At 45.3% G+C, this 27,606-nt stretch overlaps 2 protein-coding genes across 18 annotated transcripts in view; one reads left to right on the top strand and one right to left on the bottom strand.

Annotated features, from left to right (window-relative positions):
• Positions 1-10,601, top strand: part of scrib (scribble planar cell polarity protein) — a 99,432-nt gene extending 88,831 nt beyond the window's left edge. For 8 of the 17 annotated variants that reach the window (XM_065019497.1, XM_065019509.1, XM_065019496.1 and 5 more), the window contains 12 exons: positions 340-396; positions 621-794; positions 1,307-1,469; positions 2,015-2,231; positions 2,394-2,486; positions 2,668-2,850; positions 3,314-3,460; positions 4,119-4,258; positions 4,489-4,526; positions 4,987-5,061; positions 7,077-7,131; positions 8,451-10,601. In XM_065019497.1, the coding sequence (XP_064875569.1) occupies positions 340-396; positions 621-794; positions 1,307-1,469; positions 2,015-2,231; positions 2,394-2,486; positions 2,668-2,850; positions 3,314-3,460; positions 4,119-4,258; positions 4,489-4,526; positions 4,987-5,061; positions 7,077-7,131; positions 8,451-8,563 (1,455 nt within the window). In that variant the 3' untranslated portion in view covers positions 8,564-10,601. Of the gene's footprint in view, positions 1-339; positions 397-620; positions 795-1,306; positions 1,470-2,014; positions 2,232-2,393; positions 2,487-2,667; positions 2,851-3,313; positions 3,461-4,118; positions 4,259-4,488; positions 4,527-4,986; positions 5,062-7,076; positions 7,132-7,430; positions 7,461-8,450 lie in introns of all 17 variants that reach the window. The other 9 variants (XM_065019504.1, XM_065019503.1, XM_065019507.1 and 6 more) reach the window with 7 other exon arrangements.
• A 1,147-nt stretch (positions 10,602-11,748) lies between these two features.
• kif9 (kinesin family member 9) lies at positions 11,749-24,112 on the bottom strand. The gene is given in 22 exon segments (XM_029661378.2): positions 11,749-11,929; positions 12,257-12,361; positions 12,519-12,634; positions 13,026-13,205; positions 18,259-18,467; positions 18,574-18,723; positions 18,857-18,993; positions 19,198-19,288; positions 19,509-19,564; positions 20,045-20,149; positions 20,315-20,383; positions 20,727-20,804; positions 20,916-20,980; positions 21,354-21,501; positions 21,672-21,764; positions 21,925-22,008; positions 22,524-22,592; positions 22,595-22,753; positions 22,942-23,048; positions 23,252-23,417; positions 23,736-23,844; positions 23,963-24,112. Coding segments are annotated over 21 exon segments (2,388 nt in total). The 5' UTR covers positions 23,838-23,844; positions 23,963-24,112; the 3' UTR covers positions 11,749-11,830.
• Positions 24,113-27,606: the final 3,494 nt, after the last annotated feature.

Raw genomic sequence — 27,606 nt, 5'->3', positions numbered from 1 at the left:
TGGTTGTGTGTGTCCCCCCACCCCCAGTTTGGGCCTGTAACTGTGGTCCGTACTGTGTTGAAATGTACACAGCGGCAGTTCTGTCGTCCCGGTGCTGCTGTTCACAATTCACCCTCTGAAAACAATCTTTCCGTCATCAGCCGCCTGTAGCTCCTGTGCTGAGAAGTCCCATCCATTTTGAATCCCATCTCAACCATCCTCATCACCTTGTCTGCTTTGTGTCCATAGAAATAGAATCTATGATTCTATTTCTACGTTTGTGCCTCTTCACTGTGTGATGACTGGGCCGTTCCAATGGCTGCTTCCCTCTTACACACTCTCTTCTGCGTCCACCAACAGGACCTGTATAGCCAGAGGAACAACATCCACTCCAACCTGCCTTCTCCTTCTCTAGAGGTGAGCCTTGGTACCAAATTACAATACATGTTGTAGGTACAGCGTTAATGACCAGTGTGTTTTTGTGTTGTCTGTGTGATGTCGAATGAGTTCAAATGGCAACACAGGTCGGAATGTATTCCAAGAAGTGCAGATAAAAACCTGTATTAAAGTGACATTGGCGGTTAGTCATGTCCCGTTGGGCTGACACTCCGGTCACGTGACTACTTCTGTGGCTCTTTCAGCCTGAGCTGAACAATGAGGTGTTTGAGGATGAGGTAGAGGGGGACGGAGGACTAGGTGGAGGTCTGGCAGCCCACGTCTCTCCCCGACCCTCCCTCTCCTCTGACCGTCGGGACTATATGAGTCTGGCAGCAGTGCCACGCCTCTCCAGAGCCTCAATGGACATGGTCGTAAAGGTACCCCCCCGCCGTGCGTACCCGTAATCGGGCTCAGATCAAGCTGCGGTCGGTCCCCTTTGCTTTGGTGGTGATGGCAGTGTCTATATCACTGTTACTTACATAGAGATGGGGTGCCGGTGCTACATTTAGTGTCAGAGGTAGGATCCTGTCAATCAATCATCCTTCTCAGAATGAATCGTAGCTAGTGGTGTTGGGTTGTGATTCAACTGCCTAATTGATCTTTTTCCCATCTACTGCTTGACAATCAATGAATACTGTGCTGAATATACTGTAAAAACTTCATCTTCAAAACGGATTATTCTCAGTTCAAAATGGTGGTGTATCTCAAATCTGCATGTTTGGAAATAATTGCTGTGGGATCTTGCATGTGTTAACATTTAGCACTTGGTTCTGCACGTCAAACCCTAAATGATGTCGTCTTTGGTCCCCGTGGCCACTCCAGAGGGCGGTGTGGGTGATGTTTGAGGACTGTTGCTCTGCCTCCATCCTAACCCTCCTATCCCCTACAGACTCCATCTCCTGGGGGCAGAGACAGCCCAGAGCAGCGCTCCTTCAGGGACAGACAGAAGTACTTTGAGATCGACATGAAGCAGCAGACGCCCGACAGCAAGCCCAAAGGCCGCGTGTCCCTGGTGGGAGCAGATGACCTGAAGAAGATGAGGGAGGAGGAAGGTTTGTCAGCCAGCCAAATAATACCCTTCACCCACTTCTAGGGGCGGCAGGTCTGCCCCTGAACAAGGCAGTTGTCCTAAGCCGCCATTGTAAATAAAAATTTGTTCTTAACTGACTTGCCTAGTAAAATAAAGGTTAAATTGACAATTTAAAAAATATATAATAATTATAGGGTTTCACGTGTCCAGAAATCCTGTATTGGAGGATACTTAATTAGTTGCTTATTCCTTCATGATTCTGGGAATTTTAGATTTTTTTGAGGTGGGGGGGTTTGGAAAACCAGGGAATTTGGGGAAAGTTGCTCTAACTCATTTTGGTCAGATGGACCAGTGTTTCCCCAACACCAGTCCTTAACTACCCGCAACATCACACATTTATGTTGCCCCTGATAAATCCACCTGTTTCAACTCCAGGGCTTGTTGATAAGTTGAATCAGGTGTGCTTGTTCATGGCTACAACAAACAATGTGTACTTGTTGGGGGAAACACTGAGACTTTGATGAATCTCATCCTAATGGAACTCATTCTGCACCACCACCAAACCAGAGAGGAGATTCGAGCAGCGGGCGCGGGAGTACCTGATGGATGACGATGAGGAGGAGGAGGACGACCTGGTGACGCAGATGGGAGTGTTGAAGGCCACGGGCAAGGTGTTGCTGGACGGGGTGGAGTACAAGGTGGAGCCTGTGGCCACACCCCCCAGGCACTACAACACGCCCCCCAGCTACAGCGCCACGCCCCCTAGCTACTGTGGCAGCTCAGGGTACAGCCTATTCTCTTGTTAGGAAATTAACTTTAAATCAAGATGAATTGATTGCTCATTATAATTTTCAGATGTTTATTTGGAGTAATGGGAGATTATATTGTGGAGTTTTATTTTAAATTCAGCGTATTAATCTTCCCTTATTTATGGTTGTGCCAATAGGCCTTCGTCAGTTGATGGTAAAGGAGACTCCCAGAGGAATTCCTTAGAGGAGAGCTTCAGGTTGGATCAGCAGCGGCCCAACTCCATGACTGGGTAAAGACAACCTAACACTTCCTGGATTTTAAGCCATATCCTTGCGTGTGTTGATTATCAGCATCATAGTCTCTGCAGTGGGACGCATCTCCCAAACTTGAGTGACACTAACCGAGTCTCCTGAAGTGTGTGTGTGTGAGAGCAGTGTGTTTTGACATTGTGTGTTCCACCCCCCCTCCAGTCTGATCCCAGTGTACCCTGGAGAGTCGGGGGCTCCCATCCGGACGGCCAAGGCAGAGCGGAGGCAACAGGAGCGGCTGAGGATGCAGAGTCCAGAGCTGGCCCCGGCCGGAGACAAGGACCTGTCCCCCGCCGAGAAACGGGCTCTGGAGGCCGAGAAGAGAGCCATGTGGAGGGCAGCAAGGTACACACACACACACACACACACACGCGCGCGCTTACACAATCACACAATCACACACTCACAAAATGACATTTTGAATATGTGTGAACAAAAAAGGACATAGAATATATTGATTTAAGTACTGAGCCAAGTAGAAAACAGCAGGGGCCAATATTCCTATTTTCCTTCCCAAGCTCTTTTTCTGTGTTTCTACTGTCTTTGCTTTTGTCAGATGTTTCTTCTCATCTTTTCCTCATGGAATTGTCAGAGATTCTATCTACTTCTGATCTCCTCCCTCTCACTGTTTTCATCTCTGCTAGACTGGTCTCATTGGTTTTCCCCTGACACACTCTCTCCTATTCGTTTCAATGTTTTATCTCCCATCTCTGCTTTTTTTCTTCTCTCTGTGTCCCCTATCCGCCCGTCCCTCTGTGTGTATTCCTGTCCTCCTCCCCCTCTCCCCCCCTCCTCGTTGCGGGAGCAGGCCCTATGGCCTAGAGGAGGATGTTAGGCAGTATGAGCAGGACCTGGCTAAGAGGCTCTACCAGTCGCGAGTGAGGGCGTCTCAGGGCACCGTGCCGCCCCCTCAGCCCCAAAACGCTGCCGCTTCCTCCGCTGCCTCCCAGCTCAGGTCTGCTCACCTCACCCACTGGCCCAGGCCCACACACCCATGTGGGGGTTGTGCTGCTGTGGGGTGCCATGGTTTGGGGGGGGGGGTTGAGTTTTAGGGGTCCAAGCAAGTGTACTCAATACGACTGTGCCTCTAACTGTGCTTTTCACCGACTGCTTTTGACGTCATCGCTTCTGCACGTCCTGGCTGGCTGCGTCCATTCGCTCAGTCGCTAGCTTTGTCTCTTACTTTGTTACGTTCTACGTCTCAATCTCTCTCTTTCTCTCTCTCTCCCTCGCTCGTCTTGGTTTTACTCCATCTTTTGTCGTACTAACAGTGTGGCTGCAGCAGTCTGTGAGCTGGGGGCCTGTCTAGGTAGTCCTTCTCCTGGATGCTGTCTGCCATGCTAGTCTTGATACTGTAGTCTTATTAACAAGCATTTCTGTGTTGAGTGAGCCACAGCAGGCCAGGACAAGGAGCACCCAACAGCTGGTGTTGTCTGATTGTCCTCGCCACTCCATTAGAGCACCGTGCCTTAGTATCCTCTCGCTCTCCCTCACTCTCATCTCTCTTTTCTCTTTCACTTCTCTCTCCCCTCTTCTCATTCATTCTCTCACTTTCTCTCCCTCTCTCCTGTCCATCTCTCTATCTGATGGTGTCCTCTCTCTCTCTCCAACAGGATGAAGTCTCTGGAGCAGGATGCTCTGAAGGCTCAGATGGTCATCGCTAAGTCTCGGGAGGGAAAGAAGCGTGGCACACTAGACCAGCTGGCCGAGTCACCCTCGCCCGCCCCCACGCCATCCCCTACCCCTCTGGAAGGTACTTCAGTGGCTGTCTCATGTATTGTCACACATGACATTAATTCACTCTCACTCAATGTCTGTATCTCAAATGGCACCCTGCTTTTGACAAGAGTCTTATGGTGCGCTATATAGGGGATAGGGTGCCGTTTGGGACACAGACTCTCACTCAATACCGCGGCGCTTCAATCATCGACTGGATTCAGACTAATAGTGTCCTAACCCACCTCGTTTTTCTGTCTTGTACAGATTTCAGTCCCAGAGGAGTGACGTCACCAGGCAGACTGGTAAGGATTGAGTCTTCGCCTGCTTTTTGTGTTCGTAGAGATGTCTCTACTGACCTATTTCAATCTAGGGTCTTGTTGCTTGGACAGCCAGAGCTCATTTTAACTGAGAATAACAGTTTAACTTTTGCCTTCCTCATCTTTTTAAGTAGCTGTTCCGGTGAGAGGTGGTCCACCATCAAGTGTGTTTATTTGTAGACAGAAAAGTTATTGTTAATGGGCTTTAAGGCGCATTGACATTTTTCTCCACCATTCTACACAATCATCACTACAGCCAATCAAATGCCAGGATCATCACCACAGCCAATCACATCCCTCTCCCTCCATAAGCCACACTGGACTGTAGTATGAGTCATCCATCCACCACCTGCTGCCTCCTCTCTCTCCTTCACTTTCCCTGTCCCTCCTTCACTCTCTCCCTCTTTCCTGACCTCTTCCTCATTCCTTTCTGCTGTCCTTCTAGTCCCTGTCGGAAAAGAAGTTTGACTACCGACAGTTTGCTGCCATTCCTTCTTCCAAACCCGTATACGACATCCAGGTATTGCCTGCATGCTGAGCTCCCAGGCCCCAGCCCTCCCTTTGGCTTTCCCTGCTGCCTCTGCCCCAGTCCCCCCCCCCTTTTCTCCCCTCTAGTCCTCCAGTAATCAGACCTTATACAGCGGCCGCCATTTTGGCTCTCCACCTGATTAGATTTTTTCCCCTGCTCCATTTGAGGCATATGGCTTGCTAGTTGTTACCTCTGATTTAGTTGATGAATAGATCCTGGAAAAAACATGCTAATACACTAACACACCAGTAAGCTACTGACCACGTAATTAAATCAGGCCCCGGGTTTCCTATCAGGATGACCTCTCACCTCCACTTAAAGCTTTCCCTCATCCCTGTTCTCCCACTCACCATCCAACACTCACCAACCAATCCCTTTATGTTTATTTTCAACCCAACTAACCAACCAGCTTTCACCCAGCAACATCAACACTCACCAACCAGTGATTTTAGCCCCACTACACAGCCAGCAATTAGAAACTGCCCAGATACTGCATCTCTCCCTCCTTCTCAGCCACTCTCGCTCTCCCTCTCTCTGTCCATGGCTGAGGCTGAGCTCTGTCTGTCCTGGTTCCTAATTCCGTCTCCCAGTACCAGGCAGACCTAACGACACAGCATCCTCCATTTGGTATCTTCCGTCATGCTCTTGACTCCTGGTGCATACAATTTTCCAGTCTATCACTTAACCTAACCAGCATATTGGCGATGGGAACATCCTGGGCCAAACAGAATGTCTCCCTAAGCTTGGATCTCAGCCTGCATGGGGAGGAGTCTACAGGGGAAACAGGGGGTTCCATTGGGGCCAGGGAGACTTGTTTCTCAGTTGTTGTGGTGGGTTCTGGTCCAGTATTTTGTAGTTGTCTGTACTGCTATCAGTCTTCTGAGTTGGGGGGGGGGGGGTTTATGGCTTGTTCTGTAATGTTATTTTGTATGGTATCTGTGGATTAAATGTTTTTTCAGTCAGTCTTCCACACTGAAAGGCCACCAAATATTCCTCCACTGCACCCGTTGTAATTTGGCCTTAGCGTTCTATATTTAACATGCTGTTCATAACTAATGAAGACCAAATTAAATGTGTCACCCGCTTCGCAAACAACAGGTGTAGACTAACAGTGAAATGCTGACTTTTCCAACAATGCAGAGATGAGAGAAAAAAAAATATGAAATAGAAATAAAGACACGAGGGATAAGTAGTAAATAATAACATGGCTATGTACTCGAATAGTTCCACCATTTAATCATTTGATGTTCTTGAAGCCAGCTTTCCTAGACTTCATTTGCCTCGTGACCGAAATCCAGTAGAACTAAAGAGGCCAATAGTCTGCACTGATTTGCTGCCCACTAACTCAGGGGACACTGGAATGTGCAGAACTTCTCTAGAATACGGTCACTGAGCTGCTATTTGGTGGGCTTTAACAATGTGTGTTGACCTCGGTGTACGTGTGCACCCTGGATGGTTGCGTTCTGATTCTCCACCCTTGTCTCAGAGTGCACCTTCACATTCCCTATGATGGAATTAAAGGTTTAAATCAGGGAGTGTGGAAGTGCTAAAGTGTTGAGACTCGGGACGCATGTATGAGTGTTGAATTCGCACCAAGATGGGCTACTGTGTGTGCTTAGTCCAGATACCTGTGTAGTGGGCTGTGACTTTCTCTGCTGCATCGGTGACTGTGGTTCTGCTCAGTGTCTTGTAATGGTTCCTTGCCTGTGAACAGCTGCTCTCTGTGCTGTACCTGGGTGATGGAACAAACCCCGGAACTGATGGACTAACACAACCGTACCTTTTTAACTTCCTGATTCCTAACATCAGCCTGACCAGACTGCGGTGGCTGTGGGCAGGTGGAACCTACCTACCTTCTCCCCCCACTTGCTGCCAAAGTGACTGCCTGGGTCAAGACCCACCCACTGCCAGTCCCCTAACCCAACTTGGTGAAGGTGTTCCTGGGATAAAAGGTGGCCACATTCCCTGGTCTTCATCCACTCACACTCTGTGTCCTTTTCTTGCAGTCCCCTGACACGGTCGACGACTTTCAGTTCATTGACGACGGCTCCAGTAACCCTGGTGAGTGTCAGTTGGTCAGGGTCTACAAAACCTCTTGACAACCACAGCATGTGAGGTCCAGCATCTCTGTTGGTAAATAGGGTACTTTAATTAGGATTAAGCCCAAGGGCTGCAAAATTCTGTTAGCTTTCCCTAAATCCTGGTTGGAGGATTCCCAGATGTCCTGCCTATTCCCGCCTGATTCCTGAAATAGTCCAACCCGGGACCTGGCAATTTTGGGGAAATGACCAGAATTTTACAGCCCTAGTCCATATAATGTACAATATGTTATCCTGATCACTTTTATCCCTTTGATTCAGGTGACTTCCAGGGATAAGCAACTCCTATTGGTAGGATTCACACACTGCGTGTTTCTCAGTGTGTGTGTGTGTGTGAGCACTTTGGCCTGAGTGTGTGAACTGCTGTGCGTTAATGTGTCGTGTAGTAGGACCATTCGCTCTCTTGCGCTCTCGCTTGTGTGTGGAAGGGAATGGTTTTGTCCTGATATTGCTGTAGCCTTTGTAACAGTGTCGGTCGTTGTGGAGGCTACAACCGCATCAGGGCATGGGATGTTTTCCAACGTTGGGAGGGGGTTTGCTTTACCATTGATGGCTTCTCCAGCTTGCCCATTCCTCAGGTATCAACCAGCTACTATAACTAGGTCCTTCAAACATGCTACAGTACTGTACATATTGTTTGGTGTGTTAAACTCACAATACTGCTGATCCAGATCCTGCATGAACTCAAATTTACTAAACCAAAGACTTAAAGGTGAAGTCGAGGATTTTGCAACTTCACTTTAGATGGTTCCTCACCTTGAAAGTAGTCTATGGGTCAAGATAAACTAATTGATGGTTCTGTGTTCTTTAAAAAGCCCACTACAAACTTAAGCAGACTTTAGCCACTGCTAGCTACTTTCAAGGTGAGGAACCGTCTAACATTAAGTTGGTAAAATACTACACTTCCCCTTCAAGACATTGAGCGTCCAATTATTTTGAATACATTTTCCTTCATTCAACTTTTTTGCTATTTCTACTTCCAAATGGGACAGTTTGGTTTGCAGCTGCTGGTGTTGTTGGGATAAGGTTACTGCGTCTGTTCAGAACCAAGCCTCTCCTTTCCCCCACTCAGCCCCCTGCCTATTAGGAACTGTATCGCTGGTGTTGCCGGGCAGACTAGCCACGCTTTCTCTCCCTCTCCTCTCTCTCAAAGCAGAGCTTGCTCTTACTGGCCATAGCTCTGGCATTGGGGGAAACTGTTGTCTGTGTGATTCACTGAAAGGTGAATTGGATTTAGTCTCCAGTGTGTTATGTTGATATTGGTTTCTCTGTGCCCGCCAGTGCCAGCTGAGGTCCCCACTGCCACCTCAACGCTGGAGGAGATGGCCCTCTACAGAAACAAGCGCAAGCTGAGGCAGGGCCGCCGCAGCCTGGAGACCGCCGTGCCCACATAACACCTCACACACCTACCGTAGGAGACTCGGGAGTGACACACACACACACACACACACAGGTGGCGCTGAGTCACTATACACTACACACACTCACAAGTTTGGGAGATGCGTCCCATGTAACCACTGCAGAGACTATGATGCTGATAATCAACAAACACACATACCATGTCATGTCCTGCGTGCCAGTCTTGCCTTGACAGTCTGAGGATGAGTTGGCATCAACACAAGGCCCAATGTTCCCGATACCAGGGAGGAGGAGGGCCTGTGAGGCTAGCATTTCCTTTCAACCTTTTCCTTTTAATTTGGGTTCTTTTTCTTCAGTTTGCGTTTTAGAAGCTGAATTATATTAACAGGCGATTTATGTTTTTATTTTTGCGCCTCTGATTTTTTGCCGTTTTAAAAGAAAAATGTGTTCTGGAAGAGCAATGGAGAAAAAAAAATGAAATGTGTAGCTGTAATACTAACTTTTCAGATGCTATTTTGGAGGTTTTCAGTGAATAGATTGTGAAATGTCAGGGTTTTTAGTGGGCTTTGGGGAGGGGGAGTGTATATATTGTAGGAGGTGGGAACATACTGCTACCTTCACTGCCACGTGTGCAATGCATTTTAAACACTACGTACATATCTCGATTGCACTGCCGTACTGCTTAGAAAACATTTTCATCTTTTTAAATAATTTATTTTGCTTGCGTTTTATTACTCTAATCTGAAGCATCCCCTGTAATACATTGTTGTTAATCCCTGTACAACCAAACAATGGCGCGGCGCATAGCATTTTATTTATCCTAATGACATCAAAGCATATGGTATCATATTCATAATGATCTTATGAGGCAACCGCCTTTTTTTAATCATCCTCAACCAGCTTCTTTTTTTGGGGGGGGCCAATGAATACATTTGTTTTCACTTTGTAAACCAGGTTCTGACTGATGAAACGTCCCTAATGTAGCATGGTACATGTACGGGCTGTCACATACTCTTGTAGGGAAACTGATCTCAGTACAGTTTGTGATATCAGTGGACCAGTGTAAAGGAGCTGTCCTAGACCAGGTTTATGAGTCTGTCAGAATCCCATTCTAGAGAATGTAACGACACTGGAGAGACCAGCAGACATGCATATATTGACAGAAATCTGATGAGCCTCTAGTCCTAATTCAAAATGCCTGTCAATTTGTGAACATAAACTCAGTATCAGCTTCATCTCCATTGACATTATATACGGTACTTTCCCAGCCCTTTTTGGGGACATAATTTGTCAATGTGAATCTCACTCATATCTTTCATATCTGGATAGTATTCTAGATTTGGCAGGTGAAGGTAGCAGGTGTTTGCTTATTTTTGTATCTGTCTTTGGTTAATTTAAATCTGACGCCACTGAAAATCCTTTATCATTGTGTGAATAATGTACAAAATACTAAAAGGAAAGCAAAACTTAACGGTCGGAACTGAGCCAGTCTACGAAGCCACGACCAAGCAAGTGTCTGGACTGGGGAGCTCTCACTCTTGCTCTCTCGCCTTCGCTCTTTTTCTCTCGCTCTCTTTTTCTCTCGCTCTCTCTGCATGTATATTGGCTTTACTGTGAGAACCTGTAGAGGCAGAAAACATTTTGTTAATCCCTCTCAATCTCATTCGACCATCATTCTCAATCTCTTTCCTCTGCTTTACCTGCTGCTGTCAGTGGATGTTATCTGATTGCAGCATTATTGGAGAAGCGCGTTTTAATCATAGCTTTCTGTGTTGCTCTCCCTGACTGAAATTCAGTTAGGTTGATAACATTTGCAAATGGCTGATTTTCTTAGTAGGTAAAACTTTCCAGACAATGGGATTCACTACATTTTTAAGGCAGAACTGTTTGGTTATCTCTTCTTGAATTCTCTTGGGGCTGTTGTTTTTCCAAATGGGTCGGAGGAGAAGGGCAGAAGTGCTGGGGTCAAGGGTTAGAGCTCATCCAAGACTGTAACTAGTGAATTTGTACAACCAAAGAAGTCTATTTTGTCGTTCAGGAACAATAAAATTTACTTTTCATTTAACAAGCTGATTCATTGCATTGTGTCCTTGTATTCTAGAATCTAGATTCATCTATTTGTAATCTGTCCAAACTGATGAGGAATCCGACACCAACCTGCAGTGAACCCATTTCTCACGCAGTCAATGAGCTTGTTTAAATCCATTGCGATTGACATTTAAAGGCAATGTTACCTGAGTTCGCATTCACGGTAAACGCTACATATGGTCGGCTCAATTGGAAATGACCTTTTCAGCCTGTGGTGCCTGGCTTTAACACATTTTTGGTATGTCGATTTAATATTAGTGTTTTCCAAAAGTTTACATACGTAAACTTGATAAATGCATATTTTGTTTTCATACTACCGTCACTTTTTTTTATCACTTAAATTGACGGACGTCAATAATTGCAAATCTCACTGCATTGAATCACGCATAATTGAGAACGTCAACCTTTACGCAGTAACTTATGGCTTTATGTAAAGGCAATTTCCTATTGGGCTGACATTGCAGCGTTTACTGTGAAGGAACTCTGCTAACATGGGAACATTTACCTTAAATTCAATCACGTTGAATCTCCGCCAATTCGTGATTGCATAGAGCCCTTACTTTGAAGAGATTGACATGTAGGTATAAATAGTGTTTGGTAGTCTAAATTCAGTGTAGCCTACTTTAACTGACATTTCCTGAAAGTCCCTCTTCCCACACACCAACTTATTTTTCTCAGCGTCAGAAGCATCTTCAATCATCAAATTTGGTGTGGTTATCCTTATATTCTCCAGATACAAAGGGAATTGTCCACGTGTCCTAACCCTAACCCCCCCCCCCCCCCAAAAAAAAATGCTTTCATGCCCTCACTGCTCTGTCCTGGAGCATCTTAACAAAAATCCCTTAATTTCCAGGTGTTAAACTTGGGTTATGATGCTGCAGGTTGCTAGTTTGATTACCCAATTTTTTTTGTGGTTTTCTAACAACTGTTTTCAAGTTGAATAAACTAGCTTCGTAAGCTAGAAAGCAACAGGTGAGCCTAAACAGGAGAAGGCTGGCAGGTCCTCTAATGGCACAGGGTGCAATATGAGGGTAGCCATGCAGCATTACCTTGGTTTGAATCCTGGGGTGTATTTTTAAAATTACTGCCATAGAAGTAATCAATCACTTGTAGATCAAATTAAAAATCAATGTTAGGTCGCCAGTGTGTCTTTATTCAGGACCAATCCAAGGCAATAATTATTGGTGAAATAGATAGAATCAAGCAGTTCTCCTTCAGATGACAGAGAGAATGGCAGGCAGTTTGGTTCTCCCAGAGCCCCTTGGTGTAGTCTTCTGGACTGGTGTCTGAGACATGGCCTTGCTGTAGTTCCTCTGCACAGATAGGAGAGACCAGAAGGCAAACAGAACACATACATTTACTCTCTGGATGCTTCCCAAATAGTACCATAGTTCCTTTATAGTGCACCGCTTTTGACCACGGCCTGTAGGGCTCAGAGCAAAAGGAGTGCGGGCAATAAGGGTGCCATTTGGGATGAAGTCTCTGTGGGTGGGGTAATTAACAGGCTTCTAGTGTGTGAGTGACAACTGCCATAGTAGTATTGTATAGCCATACTGCTGTTTTGGTCTGTGTGTGAACAAGTGACAATGTTACTCATTCATTACCCACAATGAGAGTGTGTTTGTTTGCGCGAGACTGACCCTCTGTACAGTCCTGTTCTGAGCATTGTAGAAGGAGATGGCACTGGGACTGTCTGCTAGCAGCTCATAGCGCAGACGCTCAAAGTGCTCCTGCTCATCCTCCTCCTGTGGACAAAACACCATAAGATATTAAGATTGACATTGGAACCATGCAATATAAATTACTTCTCTCCTGTTAAAACCACAGTTGTAACCATGAAAAATGAATGACTTGTCTCCTGTTAAAACCACAGTTATGTCCCAAATGGCTGGTCAGACTCACCAGTGCCAATGCCTTGTACACAGGCACCAGTCCAGGCCTGATGGGTCCTCCAGATCTCAGCATGGCTTGCACCTCCTCAGGAAGCAGGAAGGACTCATTATACCAGCTCTCAAACTCTGACACACACAAGGGACAGGCTGTCAATGTGGGACCATCACCCTGTGGCTTTCTGAGAGGTACAGCCAGTCCCAAATCACTGCCTACCTCTTCCCTTTGGCCCCTTTTTTCCCCCTGCAGATCTGTAAGGTGGAAGCAATATATGGTGGAAACTCCACCACTGCACTGCTTAAACCTATCCAGCCCCTACAGATCTGCAAACATCTAGGGGTCAGGGGGCCACGGGGGAGGGAGCATATTGGGACTGGCTGGTAGAGTCCCTGGTTCATGCTAACTTTCTCGATCTATTCAGAATCAGTCATGGAACAACTGTCTTCTCCCATGATACGTCATGACAGTTGGTGTGAAGAACGGAAGTAGTGGGTGTGATGCCAGAGTTTGAATGCTCACCGGTCAGTAGGCGCGTCCTGCACTGGTCCACTAGGTGCTGGCAGTAGCTGACCTCTGCCTTGGTGCCGCGCAGCTCCTCGTACTGCTGTCGGTACTGAGTCTTCAACTCCCTCAGACGCAGGGTCAGAGACAGCTCTGCCTCATCCAGCACTGGGACCCCCTCCGCACTTACAAACTGACCTACGGGAAGACACACACACACACAAGATACAAATATAGCTACAGCAATCAAATGAATGGACCTTTTGTCTGATTGGCATGCGTTTCTACTTTAATGTGAATGTAAAATACCATACATTTTCTTGCCCTCTGTTTTAATTATAGGCTCATGTTGTACCGGCTTACTTTTCACCCTGTTTGTATTTGAGTATTTCCAAAAGTACATGCCTGCACTTTCCAAGTGTATTTCCAAATACATTCAAGCACTTGTGTTTAAAAACATTTTTGTACACACACACACACACACACACGTGTGTGTATAAATATAAACACGGCAAAAAAAGAAGCAAACTTAACATGTGTAAATATTTGTATGAACATAACAAGATTCAACAACTGAACAACTTCCACAAATTGAATCATATGTCCCTGAACAAAGGAGGGTCAAAATCAAAAGTAACAGTCAGTATCTGGTGTGGCCACCAGCTGCATTAAGTACTGCAGTGCACCAGATTTGCCAGTTCTTGCTGTGAGATGTTACCCCACTCTTCCACCAAGGCACCTGCAAGTTCCCGGATATTTCTGGGGGGGAATGGCCCTAGCCCTCACCCTCCGATCCAACAGGTCCCAGACATGCTCAATGGGATTGAGACCCGGGCTCTTCGCTGGCCATGGCAGAACACTGACAGTCCTGTCTTGCAGGAGATCACGCACAGAACAAGCAGTATGGCTGGTGGCATTGTCATGCTGGAGGGTCATATAAGGATGAGCCTGCAGGAAGGGTACCACATGAGGGAGGAGGATGTCTTCCCTGTAGCGCACAGTGTTTGGAAATTGCTCCCAAGGATGAACCAGACTTAATTTTTTTCTGAGGTCTTGGCTGATTTCTTTTGATTTTCCAATGATGTCAAGCAAAGAGGCACTGAGTTTGCAGGTAGGTCTTGAAATACATCCACAGGTACACCTCCAATTGACTCAAATGATGTCATTTAGCCTATCAGAAGCTTCTAAAGCCTGACATAATGTTCTGGAATTTTCCAAGCTGTTTAAAGGCACAGTCAACTTAGTGTATGTAAACTTCTGACCCACTGGAATTGTGATACAGTGAGTTATAAGTGGAACAATCTGTAAACAATTGTTGGAAAAATGACTTGTGTCATGCACAAAGTAGATGTCCTAAACTTTGTGGAGTGGTTGAACAATGAGTTTTAATGACTCCAACCTAAGTGTACGTAAACTTCCGACTTCAACTGTATAGTACCAGTCAAAAAACATCCATCTCTGCAGCACTCCATCAATCAGGCCTTTATGGTAGAGTGGCCAGACACCACTCCTCAGTAAAAGGCACATGACTGCCCACTTGGAGGTTACCTAAAGGACTCTCAGACCATGAGAAACAAGATTCTCTCGTCTGTTGAAACCAAGATTGAACTCTTTGGCCTTAATGCTAAGCGTCACGTCTGGAGGAAACCTGGCACCATCCCTACGGTGAAGCATAGTGGTGACAGCATTATGCTGTGGGGATGTTTTCCAGCGGCAGGGACTGGGAGACGAGTCAGGATCGAGGGAAAGATAAATGGAGCAAAGTGCGAGAGATCCTTGATGAAAACCTGCTCCAGAGCGCTCAGGACCTCAGACTGGGGCGAAGGTTCAGCTTCCAACAGGACAATGACCCTAAGCACACAGCCAAGGCAATGCAGGAGTGGCTTCAGGACAAGTCTCTGAATGTCCTTGAGTGGCCCAACCAGAGCCTGGACTTGAACCTTATCGAACAGCTCTGGAGAGACCTGAAAATAGCTGTGCAGCAACGCTCCCCATCCAACCTGACAGAGCTTGAGAGGATCTGCAGACAAGAAGAATGGGAGAAACTCCCCAAATACAGGTGTGCCAAGCTTGTAGCGTCATACCCAAGAAGACTCGAGGCTGTAATCGCTGCCAAAGGTGCTTCAACAAAGTACTGAGTAAACGGTCTGAATACTTATGTACTGTTTTCTCATTATGGGGTAGGGTGTGTAGATTGATGAGGGGGGAAAACTATTGAATTAATTTTAGAATAATGCTGTAACGTAAAAAAAATGTGGCAAAAGTCAAGGTGTCTGAATATTTTCCGAAGGCACTGTGTACACACAGGCCTGTAGGTGACCCAGGCTTCACAGGTGGAAAGTAGTGTGCTAATGCAGACGGCTTGATACATGGCGACTTTGGTGTGGAGGAGGAGATCCCTGTTTTGGAAGTCCCTGCATCTGAGTTTCCCCCGAAGGCAGCTGAGGCTAGCTTGATCCAGTTTTGAATTTCGTAGTCGATGCTGCAGTCCTCCGAGAGGATGTTGCCCAGGTATTTGAATGGCGGGATTATTGCCAGTGATGCGTGTTCCATGGTGAAGACATGGTGGGTAGAGGGCTGGATCTCCATTGGCCGACCACCTCTGTCTTGGTGGTGTTGAGACAGTCCCATCCTTCTTGACTCTGGCAGCCGTTACAAGGACGGACTGGAGGTCTTCCGGAGTGTGGGCCACGAGCAAAGTCATCAGCTCAAGACCCTGCTCCAGCGAAACCTTGGTGGTTGCTTGGTGCCTTCTGATGTTGAATGGGTTTCTATCCAGCCTGAAGTCCACCGCAACCCCACTGCTGTCTTCAAGCTCCTTGTGGACAAGCTGGGTGACACATAGTAGGAAGATGTTAAAGAGTACAGGTGTCAGCGCCCACCCCTGCCTCACACCAATGCGTACTCCAAAGGGCACTGACTCCTACCCTCCTATGGCCACCCGAGTCATCATCCCATCATGGAACTGGCAAAGGATGTTGACAAATTTGGGTAGAATCCCCCATAATAGTTCCCTGCTCAGTGTCAAGCCTTGGAGTGGTCGACAAAGGCTATGAAAGGCCTTCCCCTGGAGTTGCTGTGCTCCTGTTCTTTCTGAAGCCCCATTGTGACTCTGGCAGCAGTTCTTCTGTGATGTTATTCACCAGCCTATGTTGCATCACCTTGGCCAGGACCTTTTCAGCAACAGCAATTTTTATTTATGTTTATTTTACCTTTATTTAACTAGGCAAGTCAGTTAAGAACAAATTCTTATTTTCAATGATGGCCGAGGAACGGTGGGTTTAACTGCCTTGTTCAGGGGCAGAACGACAAGAAGGGATGTCCCCCGGCTGTTGCCAACAGATGGACTTGTCACCCTTGTTCTTCTAGATGGTTACAATATTTGCATCCCGTCACTGTTGGGGGATGATCACCCGGTCCCAAACCTCTGCGCCCCTCATCGCACAAGTCAGCAAAAACGTCATTGGTGTCAGAACATCTCACTATGACGAAGTCGATCAGGTGCCAGTGTTTGGAGTGTGGATGCATCCTTTATGTTTTGTATTTGTTCTTCTGCTGGAACAAGGTGTTAGTGATGATGAGATCGTGGAGAGACATGAGTCTTTCACTTATGCCGACAGGTGTTTCGGTGAAGGTGTTTCGGTGAAGAGGCTGTTCTTAATTGCCAGTCCCACACCGTGCTGATGTTGTTCACCCAGAGGATAACCTTTCCAGAAGGTGTAGCCTTCTCCCTCCTCTTTCAGGGACCCTTCATCCAGGAACCTGGTCTCACTCAAGGCAGCGATGTCAATGTTGTAGCGCCTTAATTCTGCGGCAATCAAAAGCTGTTCTCCGATGGGGTCTATCGTTATTGTTGTCAGTGTCCAAAAGAGTTCTGATGTGCCATGTTGCCAGTTTCAGGGGAATTATTTTCTTGTGCATTTTTCGACCGCTGAGTGGAACTCCCGATTAGGTGCAGTAGCCTATCCAGGAAGGAGTGAGTGGGCAATTTTTAGGCCACCTTTTCTAGGCCTCTCCCCAGAGGGGTGAGCAGTGTGGCTCCTAAATAGGCTGCTCAGTCACACAGGGCTCTGCCGAGAGCAGCTGCCACTCAAGTCCCAACTGCTGGCGATCATAATAGCTCTGTCCCGCTGACATGAAGGGGTCTGATTAAAGGCTCTCTGTGCATTCACTCCTGCTCCCATCACCAGACACCCCAATGCCACCAGGCTTTAGTAATTGAAGTATCCTAGATAGTATTTGAACCGACAGTACCAGTCAAAAGTTTGGACCCGCCTACTCATTCAAGGGTTTTTCTTTATTTTTACTATTTTCTACATTGTAGAATAATAGTGAAGATATGAAAACTCCAGAGTTTCGCGGCAGTCTAAGGTACTGCATCTCAGTGCTAGAGGAGTCACTACAGACAGTTTGAATCCAGGCTGTATCACAACCGGCCATGATTGGGAGTCCCACAAGGCGGCGCACAATTGGCCCAGCGTCATCTGGGTTTGGCCGGTGTAGGCCATCACTGTAAATAAGAATCTGTTCTTAACCGACTTGCCGAGCAATTAAAAAATATATATATATATATTAAATTAAAGCTATGAAATAACACATATGGAATCATGTAGTAATCAAAAAAGTATTAAATAAATCAAAGTATATTTTATATTATTTAAGGTAGCCCCCCTTTGCCTTGATTACAGCTTTGCACACTCTTTGCATTCTCTCAACCAGCTTCGTGAGGAATATTCTGAGCACTTGTTGGCTGCTTTTCCTTCACTCTGAGATGTATCTGTTATTTATTTGGGATGCAATCTGAGGTGCAGTTAACTCTAATGAACTTATCCTCTGCAGCAGAGGTAATTTTGGGTCTTCCTTTCCTGTGGCGGTCTTAATGAGAGCCAGTTTCATCATTGCGCTTGATGGTTTTTGCAACTGCACTAGAAGAAACTTTAAAAGTTCTTGACATTTTCCGGATTGACTGACCTTCATGGTGGACTGTCATTTCTCTTTTCTTATTTGAGCTGCCATCAAAAAAAGGGTGGACTTAGAAAAATCTCCAATATAAAATATATACACTTTTTTGGTTACCACATGATTCCATAAGTGTTATTTCATAGTTTTGATGTCTTCACTATTATTCTACAATGTGGAAAATAATAAAAAATTAAGAAAAACCCTTGAATGAGTAGGTGTGTCCTAAACTTTTGACTGGTACTGTAGGTCTGACACACAACCACACACACACAGTTTTGAGCTCCCATACCCTGGCTCTGTCTCTTGTCTCTCCACTGGTGCAGGGCGGTGCTTGTGCTGTCAATCTCTCTCTTGGCCGCGTTCACGCACTCTGTCAGCTCCCGGAGGCGGGCGCGGCGCTCCAGCAGCACCACCTTGTTCTCCTTCAGGATGCGGTTGATCTCGCTGCCCCGCTCTGCCTTGAAGTCCTCAAAGGCCTCTGCCTTAGGGGGAGGGGAGCTGGAGGGGAGAAACACTAGATCAGACATGTTGTCCCTGTGCATAGAATAACACATGTAATATACAGGACAGATGTTGTATAAAAGGGACATAGGTGTGTGTATACTCAGTCCTAAGGGGTTCCTGTGGTCCTTGAGGCTCCTGGCTCTGGGGGTCATGCTCGCGACCCTCACGGTCTCTCTGGACCGGGTTCACAGATTCCACTTGCTTCCCTGGACCAGGACTCCTTCCTTCCACAGCCTCCTTTCTCCCCTGGCTGGACAGTCACAGTTGGGAGGGTTACATTAAAAGATGGTCTTGACATTGGCTTTCAATGAGAAGGGAAGGATTTGACAGTGATGTTACTCAGGCAGCATGAATGGACCGTACTCAGGAGTCAGCACACTGACCTTGCTAGCTCTTTGGTCTTAATGGCTTTGGTCCTGCCTGGAGACAGGAGCCGAATGTGCCTATCTGATGGAACTGCCAGCCCCACCCCAAACCCATGGCCCTCCACCACTCCCACCGTGCCTTGGGAGCCCTGTGACTATGACACAACAGCATTCGTTTAAAAACTGTACGAACAACTTTTGAGCCTTTTGGCTAAGTCAACGTTACGGAAAATGAGAACTGGTTTGCAATTGACCCTCCTGCTTAAACAATATAAACAAATTCACCACTGACATATGCAAGAGGTTTGAAACAGCACCATCTTGGTGGCCACTGGTCCAAGCATCAGGCAGAGACTGACCTTGGCTGCAGTGGAGCCAGCTGTACTCTGGGCTTTCTCCACCAAGGTGTAGTTCTGACACAGCTGGGCCTTCACCTTCTGCTCCTGCTGCCTGTTCAACACACAACACATATGCCAAACTGACCTCAACACCAATAACATAAACTGATCCTATCCTTGGTTGCCTGGTGAGCGATACTCACGCAGCAGGTAGAACTTTTCCTGTAGGCAAAGATCTAGTATTAGCTTAAATCTCCCCAATCCTGACCTTAACCATGAGTGGGAAATGTCAAATTGTCCTTAGATCAGCATCTAGGGACTCAGTTACTCACTGCACGGCTTGCTTGAACTGGGCAAACACTTCCTGGATCTGCCTGATGCTCACAATCTGTGGAGAGAAGTCAGACACGGGGGAGATAAAACAGTATGAAAATCAGCCATGCTAGAAGAAGTTAGCTCCATGATTCTCTTTGAAATGAAAAGCGCTATATAAAATAAATATATTAATATGTAGAAATAATGGTTTATTTGAAGGATACAGTTTTAGTCATAACCAGAGGGATACCATTTTAGTTTTTACACTGTGCCTTATAACCATATGTGGCGTGATAATCTCCGCCATGTGACCTACGTGACTCACTTGTTGTGTGTATGTACTGGCATGTATGTGTACGTGATAGGTACACACACACACTACATGTTCATGTTTTTAAATGTATGTAAATTGTAAAGTATTTTGTCTGCAATGTATTTTTCGTTATGTGTCGGACCCCATTAAGACTAGCTATCGCTAATGGGGATCCTAATAAATCATATCAAAAATCCATCTCTCTACTGGGAGAGAATGTTTGTATCAGGGTGTTCTCACATTGATCTCGTCCAGGCTGCCCTCCAGATACCTCCGCACCTGACTCTGGATCTCTGCAACCTGGGTCTCTGACAGCGTGTCGTAGGACATGCCCATGCGGTTCGCCTGTGCACCAGCACACAATCACATATTCTGGTCTTATTCTCTAATAAAACCATAGCTTGGATCTAAGACCTGTTTGTGTTGTCTCACCAAACACATCTGGGACTCAGGCTAAACCAAGCAATACTTAAACATTGAACTCTTCTCTTCTTCCTTGAGGTTACTCACCAGTGTGTTGTGAATGCTGAGCTCCTGTTTCAGCAGCTGGATCTCCTTCTCCAGCTTCCTGACCTGGAGCTACACAAAACAACACACACATCCAATCAGATACCATTCAACCCTGGCTAATCACTGCACATGTCTTGCCCCCATAACAATACAGTTATCAATTCAATACCAGTACTTCAGTTTCTACAATGCTGTTCATCTGTAGGCAGTGTTATCGTCAATGTATAACCTTTACAAAAAACAATACTACAGGATTCCTTCCAGGTACAAATGACCTTCGAAACAGGTTTTTTCGAAAGGAATATAATCAATGGACAAACAACAATCAATATGATATAGAGTTATAGTAATTAATCCACTTTCATAATCCAAATGTGTTCTGCTGTGTGAAGTTGAGGTATAATAATCTCACCACAGGGTCGGTGTGTTCATTGACAACAGGGTCCATCTGCACACACTTCATCCTGCTGGCGAAGCGCAGTGTGGACAGCTACGGTAGAGACAGAGCAGGTCACACATCACAGGTCTCCACTTTACTCTAGGAAACGCCACTAAACTAGGACTACAGGAAGAAGCAGTTCTCACACAGCTCCATACTTACTGTCTCTTCTATCTGAGAAGCCTCTCCATAGATGTTGGCCACCAGCACTGTGTTGCAGTTCCCACCTATAGAGAGGAGAGCGGATTATATTGATTTTATGACTACCACTCCCAGACAGCCCTAGAAATTGCTCTTGCTAAGAAGCTGTCTGTTTCTTTTTGACCATTTTGATTGAAAACAAATCACAGTAAGGTACTTAATTGTTACCCAGAAATGATATGATATTAAGATACAAACAGCTACACTGGGCCTTTAAATCACTTGGACTACAAATTGATAACTTGACCATTGCTCTCGTCTCTACTGATTTGGCTTTGGTGGATGTAGTACCAATGTCCTCAGCCAACACTCAAAAACTATTGAACCCTTTGACAGAGACAGCATTTCCTTCTGGTACTGATCTCCTAACCCCCCACAGTCTCTGTGGGTTTGGCTCACCTAATGAGTCCTTAAGGGCGTGGGTGAGTTTGGTCTGTCTGAAGGGGACGTGGTCCCTGCGTCGGTCTGCCAGGGCCAGGATGGCCTGCTCCAGGAACGACAGAGACTTGTTGATGTACATGGCCTCCTTCAGCACCTGGCCCTCAGACTGGTCACAGAGAGGAGAACACAGTTGGACATGGGGGTTAGCGCTAAGAACTGGCAGGAACTGGGGTCTTTAGTCATGAAAACTTGAAATCCGCTCATTGCAATAAATACATAAACTGACAAAATAACACTAGGAGAAAAAGTCAGGTATGATGTCACTTTGAAACTCACTCCGGTTTTGCCCAGCCTTTCTGACCCGGCTAAGTCCACCAGATTCAGTTTGGAAGTGACATACTTTGCATCGGACAGAGTGCGGGAGCGAGACTGTAAAACACAAATTGATAACATGAATTGACACATTACAGAACTATAGAATGGCTGCCACTCTGTACACACTGCAATATACAAGACAACATTATACAATACATTCATAAGGCTGGAGAAAATGCAGTGAAGCAGTGAGTTGTGTCTAAGCCATCCTTACCTCAATGTGGACAGTGAGAATGCAGTGAGATCTGGAGGAGTTCTTGTTCAGGGCATGAGCTCCGATGATGCGATTCATCTCTCCCTGAATGTAGAGCAAAGAAGACCCGTCGTCACACAAATATCCATCACCTGTCCAGATGTACAACACTTCATACAGGTATATATATATATATTTTTTTACCCAGTTTTCTCCCCAATTTTGTTGTATCCAATTGGTAGTTACAGTCTTGTCTCATCGCTACAACTCCCGTACGGACTTGGGAGAGGCGAAGGTCGAGAGCTGTGCGACGTCCGAAACACAACCCAACCAAGCCGCACTGATTCTTGACACAATGCCCACTTAACCCAGAAGCCAACCTCACCAATGTGTCAGAGGAAACATTGTGCACCTGGCGACCGTGTCAGCGTACACTGTGCCTGGCCCGCCACATGAGTCGCTAGTGCGCTATGGGACAAGGACATCCCTGCCCCATGGGTCTCCCGGTCACGGCCGGCTGCGAAAACCCAGAATCTCTAGTGGCACAGCTAGCACTGCGATGCAGTGCCTTAGACCACTGCGCCACTCGGGAGGCTTACATACAGGTATTTAGCACTCACCTCAAAGAGCAGGTTAAGGGCCTCCTCCTCGCTGTGGACGGGGTGCAGGGAAAGCCCCTGACTGATACCCCTCCCCCTGCCTCCTCCACCACCGCCATGCCCCCTGGCCCTACCCCTGGGCAACCCCGTACAGACGCCAGCAGATCCACAAGAGTCTCATTGTAGATCTCCAGGAAGGACAAGTGGACACTGAAGGCATGGTCCGAACGCTGCTCCACCTCATGGAACACCTGATCAGAGAGACCAGGGTGAGAAGAACAGAAAATGTGTGGGGACTGAAAAGCCATTCACTTTGGTCCATTAGACTTGGGCAGGGAAAACAACTGGTAGCCAATGTAATCCAGGGTTGAATGACTTCAAGTGCGCCACGTGGCGTAAATTGTCAGTAAGTATCGGGTGACAAGTTGTCCTGGTCTACCTCCTGTAGGGCCCGAGGAATGATCCCTCTCTGTTTGTAATTCTCTGTGGCTCCAGTCATGGTGTACGTCTTTCCTGCCCCCGTCTGCCCAAAACACATCACAGTGCCTAAGAGTAAAACAAGCAAGATTTGGGGGGGGGGGTATCACCTCAGTTTTTCTAGCTGCATGGCAGAACTAACTACCTAGCCTGTGTACCCACCTGACTGTTTCTGCATTCTTGCATTGCCATTGGCTTTGGGCAGAATCAGACTGGTATACAATCAAATTATGACCATGGTAGTGTAAAACATGGGGACAGAGTTAGCCTACCGTTGTACCCCTCCAGGGCTCCCAGCACCACCCCTCGCCCAACGCGGCCATATACCTCCTCCTGGGACACATCATGCAGCACCCCGTCCAGCCGGAACGACCAGGAGCTCAGCTGGTTGTTCACCACTCCCTTCCTAGAGTCCTTCCTCTGGTGGACACTCACTGTCTGAGAGATCATCACACAGATAGCCATGTTGAAGCAATTATAAGAATCTGCTCATCAACTCCTTCAACAAACTAACCTATTTAGGGTTAATAATGTGGTTTGAGATCAATATGATGTGTCTCATTTATGCATATTAAGGCTGTGTTATTTTAAATGAATGACAAAATCTGCAATTTCAACAACCTATAACCTTGCCACATTGTTTAGTAATGTTCGTTAAATTACTCACCACTCTCAAATTCAGAGTTAAAAATGTCACGTTTACATAGTGCAAATGAGATTGGAGGGGAAACTGCAACATTACACTGTAAAACATACCTGTCCGTCTGGTAGGTATTCAATGAGCTCTTGAGCAAAATTAGCAGTCGGTCGGCTTCGAACTAACACCCTCACTTCACTGCCGGGGTGGGCAATCATCATGGCACTTCTAGAACGACAACAGGTCCGAAGCAAAAGTCATGGTCATGTTGTGGGCCACCTAGCTAAGTTAGCTAGCTACTGTTAGATACCAACTTAAGAACTTAGGCAAAAACACATCTACTTACCCGTATTTGTTGATAATTTGTAAACATCAAACGTGTTTTTATAGCTAGTAAATATAGTGGCTTGTGTAGACGAAATCAAAATGTTCCCATATGTTGACATCGATTGTCATGGAAACAGTGGGCGTGTATGTGGGATCCTGCATGGGAGACACAGAAATGGAATGAGTAGAAAAGTCCGGGCCTGGACGTTAAAATATTAAACGTATCAATTCAAGTTTAACAAATCTAGATTTCATTCCAAGGATGTTTTTTTTTCTTCAATTCCAATTCAGACAGTCGAAATTCCAATTCCATTCCAAAAAGTATGGTTTTTCCAATTAAATTCTAATTCCATTCCAAGGTTGGTTCTTTTTCAATTCCAATTCAATTAAAAGTAAATTCTCATCATTGCATTCCAGAATTGAATTGAAATTTCAAATTAAATTGTAATTGACCCCAACCCTGAAATCCTGTCTATTTCTGCCATTGCATGTACAGTGGCAATAAAAAGCATGTGAACCCTTTGGAATGACCTGGGTTTCTGCATAAATTGTACATCAAATTTGATCTGATCTTCATCTAAGTCACAACAAAAGATAAACTCAATGTGCTTAAACCAATGACAGACAAATTATTGTATTTTTTCTTGTCTATATTGAATACGACATTCCATAGTGTAGGTTGGGGAAAGTATGCGAACCCCTAGGCTAATACTTCTCCAAAAGCTCATTCGAGTCAGGAGTCAACTAACCTGGAGTCAAATCAAAGAGATGAGATTGGAGAATTCGATTAGAGTTGCCCTGCCCCATTAAAAAAACACTCACAAAATTAGAGTTTGTTATTCACAAGAAGTATTGCCTGATTGTGAACCATGCCTCGAACAAAAGAGATATCAGAAGACCTACGATTAAGAATTGTTGCATTTCATAAAGCTGGAAAGGGTTACAAAAGTATCTCTAAAAGTCAGTCTACGGTATAAATTGAGAAATTTCAGCACTGTTGCTATTCTCCCTAGGAGTGGCCTTGGAAGGACTGCAAGAACACAGCGCAGAATGCTCAATAAAGTTAACCCTGCGTACATCCACAATCAAGGGGAGGGAAACTGAGACCTGGGCCATGACCAAATGATTGTACTCACGGTATTGAATATATTCATATTTGTTGCTTACTGCATACTATTTAGTCTGTTCTAACTAGTATAATGTATCGTGAGTACATTTAGTAAGCAGTAGGCTGGAAATATTTTTTGACACAGCCCTGATAACCTGTATAGCTCCACTCCACAATGACACGATCTAGTGGGAAAGACTGACATTTGTGAAAGTGTGCAGTGCAGATACTGCCTTTGGATTCATATTCATGAATGTTTACACAGTGCGATTGTATCTCATATAAACGAGTGTATAATACATTATGTATATAACACATTGGGCGACAATTTCGTGGTGCAAAAGAGCACAGACCAGTGAAAAAATACCGTAAACCTCAATCTGGCAGTGTGATTTAATTAGGACATGTTTTTCTACAATGTGTGTTTATAAGGAGGTGAATATTTAATCATTACTCACTTTACTAAACTCTAGTTAGTCCGCGATATGATGTAGCTGCACAAAGTAAACCGCGTAGTTGGTTAATTTCTGCAACAACCAAGAGTGTTGGTGCGCAAGGCTACATTTCTCAACTGTTCTACCACGTTTTAAGAGTTACTCGAACCCGTGTGCAGATACTGTGTGAGAGTGAAGTATTGGATCTTGCTCATCGTAATATCTGCGGTGCAGCTTGTGCAACGTCATTTCGTTGACTATACCTTTAAATAATATTGTTGAAGAAAGGTTTCTGATTAAATCTTGCTGCCATATTTGAGGTTTATTGTGCTATTTTGCACTACGGAAATGTTTCCCATCATTTATAATATCCCTACATCTTTATTTACTGGCGTTGAAAAGTATTATTGTAAACGCAATAAAACTATATTGAATATATACGGTGGGGTCTGGAATTGACACATTTTAATAAAGATTAGCAAAAATGACTATGTCAAATAAATAATTAAAATACTTAAGAGTTATTTTCTCCTCATGCATTCTCATTTTGACGCCAAACCCACCACTTGTGTCGGTGGCTTTTAAGAGCTCTATTTTCATGTCATCTGACCAAAGCACCGGTTCCAATCCAAGTGTCAATGCCGTTTAGCAAACGGCATTTGTTGGATGACATAAAAATAGAACTCTGTGGTCACGCACAACAGTGATGGGTTTTGTGTCGAAATGAGAATGCCTGAGCAGAAAATAATCCCATACCTACTGTAAAATATGGTTCTAGACCTACGATGTTATGAGGCTATTTTGCTTCCACTGGTCGGCATCTTGAACTTTACCCAGTACTTGGACATTTTATCTCAAAACTGCCAGGCGGCTGAAACTTAAAGACAATAACCCCAAACACACATCAAAATCCACAAAGAAATTATGAATTTCCCACAAAATCAATATTTTGCAATGGCCATCTGTCTCCGGATTTAAAACCCAGTGAAAACCTGTGGTTTGAATTGAAGAGGGCAGTTCATAAGTGCAGATGAAGGATATCAAGGATATGTAAGGATTCTGTATGAACGAAAGGTCTAAGATCCCTCCCAATGTGTTCTTCAACACATAAACATTTAAGAAAAAGACTCAGTGCCGTTATCCTCGCAAGGTGAGGTATTGAAAACAGGTGTCAATCATTTTGACCACTACCTTTGAGAAAAAAATATTTACTTGTTAAACAAAATCTCTTTCTCTGATTTAATTCTATTAGTATTCCAAATGTTTGAGCGTACAATATAGCTCACTATCTGAATGATTAATTTTATACAGTTATATTTGCTCATCTTTATCATGGGTGTCAATCATTTTGTACCCCACTGTACCTGCCCTTACAGGTTTGTGTTTTAAACAGTGTGGCCTCTGTGGCTTGACTGATATGTTGAGGTTTCCTAACTGGGAAATGGCAAGTAGGCTGGGATTTCATGTTTGATGCTGTGCTACATGTACAGTGGGAAGAAAAAGTATGTGAACCCTTTAGAATTACTGGGATTTCTGCATAAATTGGTCATAAAATTCATACAATTGGTCATTTTAAAAAAGTCACAACAATAGACAAACACATTCTGCTTAAACTAATAACACACAAACAATTATAATTTGTCATGTCTTTACTGAACACGTGTAAACATTCACAGTGCAGGTTGGAAAAAGTATGTGAACCCTTGGATTTAATAACAGGTTGACTTTCCTTTGGTAGCAATAACCTCAACCATATGTTTTCTGTAGTTGCGGATCAGACCTGCACAACGGTCAGGAGGAATTTTGGACCATTCCTCTTTACAAAACTGTTTCAGTTCATTGATATTCTTGGGATGTCTGGTGTGAACCGGTCTCTTGAGGTCATGCCACAGTATCTCATCACCCAAACCATACTATCTCCACCATAGTTTACAGTTGTGATGAGGTTTTGATGTTGGTGTGCTGTGCCTTCTTTTCACCACACATAGTGTTGTGTGTTCCTTCAAACAACTCAACTTAAGTTTAATCTGTCCACAGAATATTTTGGCAGTAGCGCTGCGGAACATCCAGGTGCTCTTTTGCAAACTTCAGGCATGCAGCAATGTTTTTTTTGGAGAGCAG

Source organism: Oncorhynchus nerka, linkage group LG6, assembly GCF_034236695.1.
Source record: "Oncorhynchus nerka isolate Pitt River linkage group LG6, Oner_Uvic_2.0, whole genome shotgun sequence".
NCBI classification, from domain to species: domain Eukaryota; kingdom Metazoa; phylum Chordata; class Actinopteri; order Salmoniformes; family Salmonidae; genus Oncorhynchus; species Oncorhynchus nerka.
Note: the sequence above shows the minus strand (reverse complement) of the source record. Positions and strands in the feature narration are given on the sequence as shown.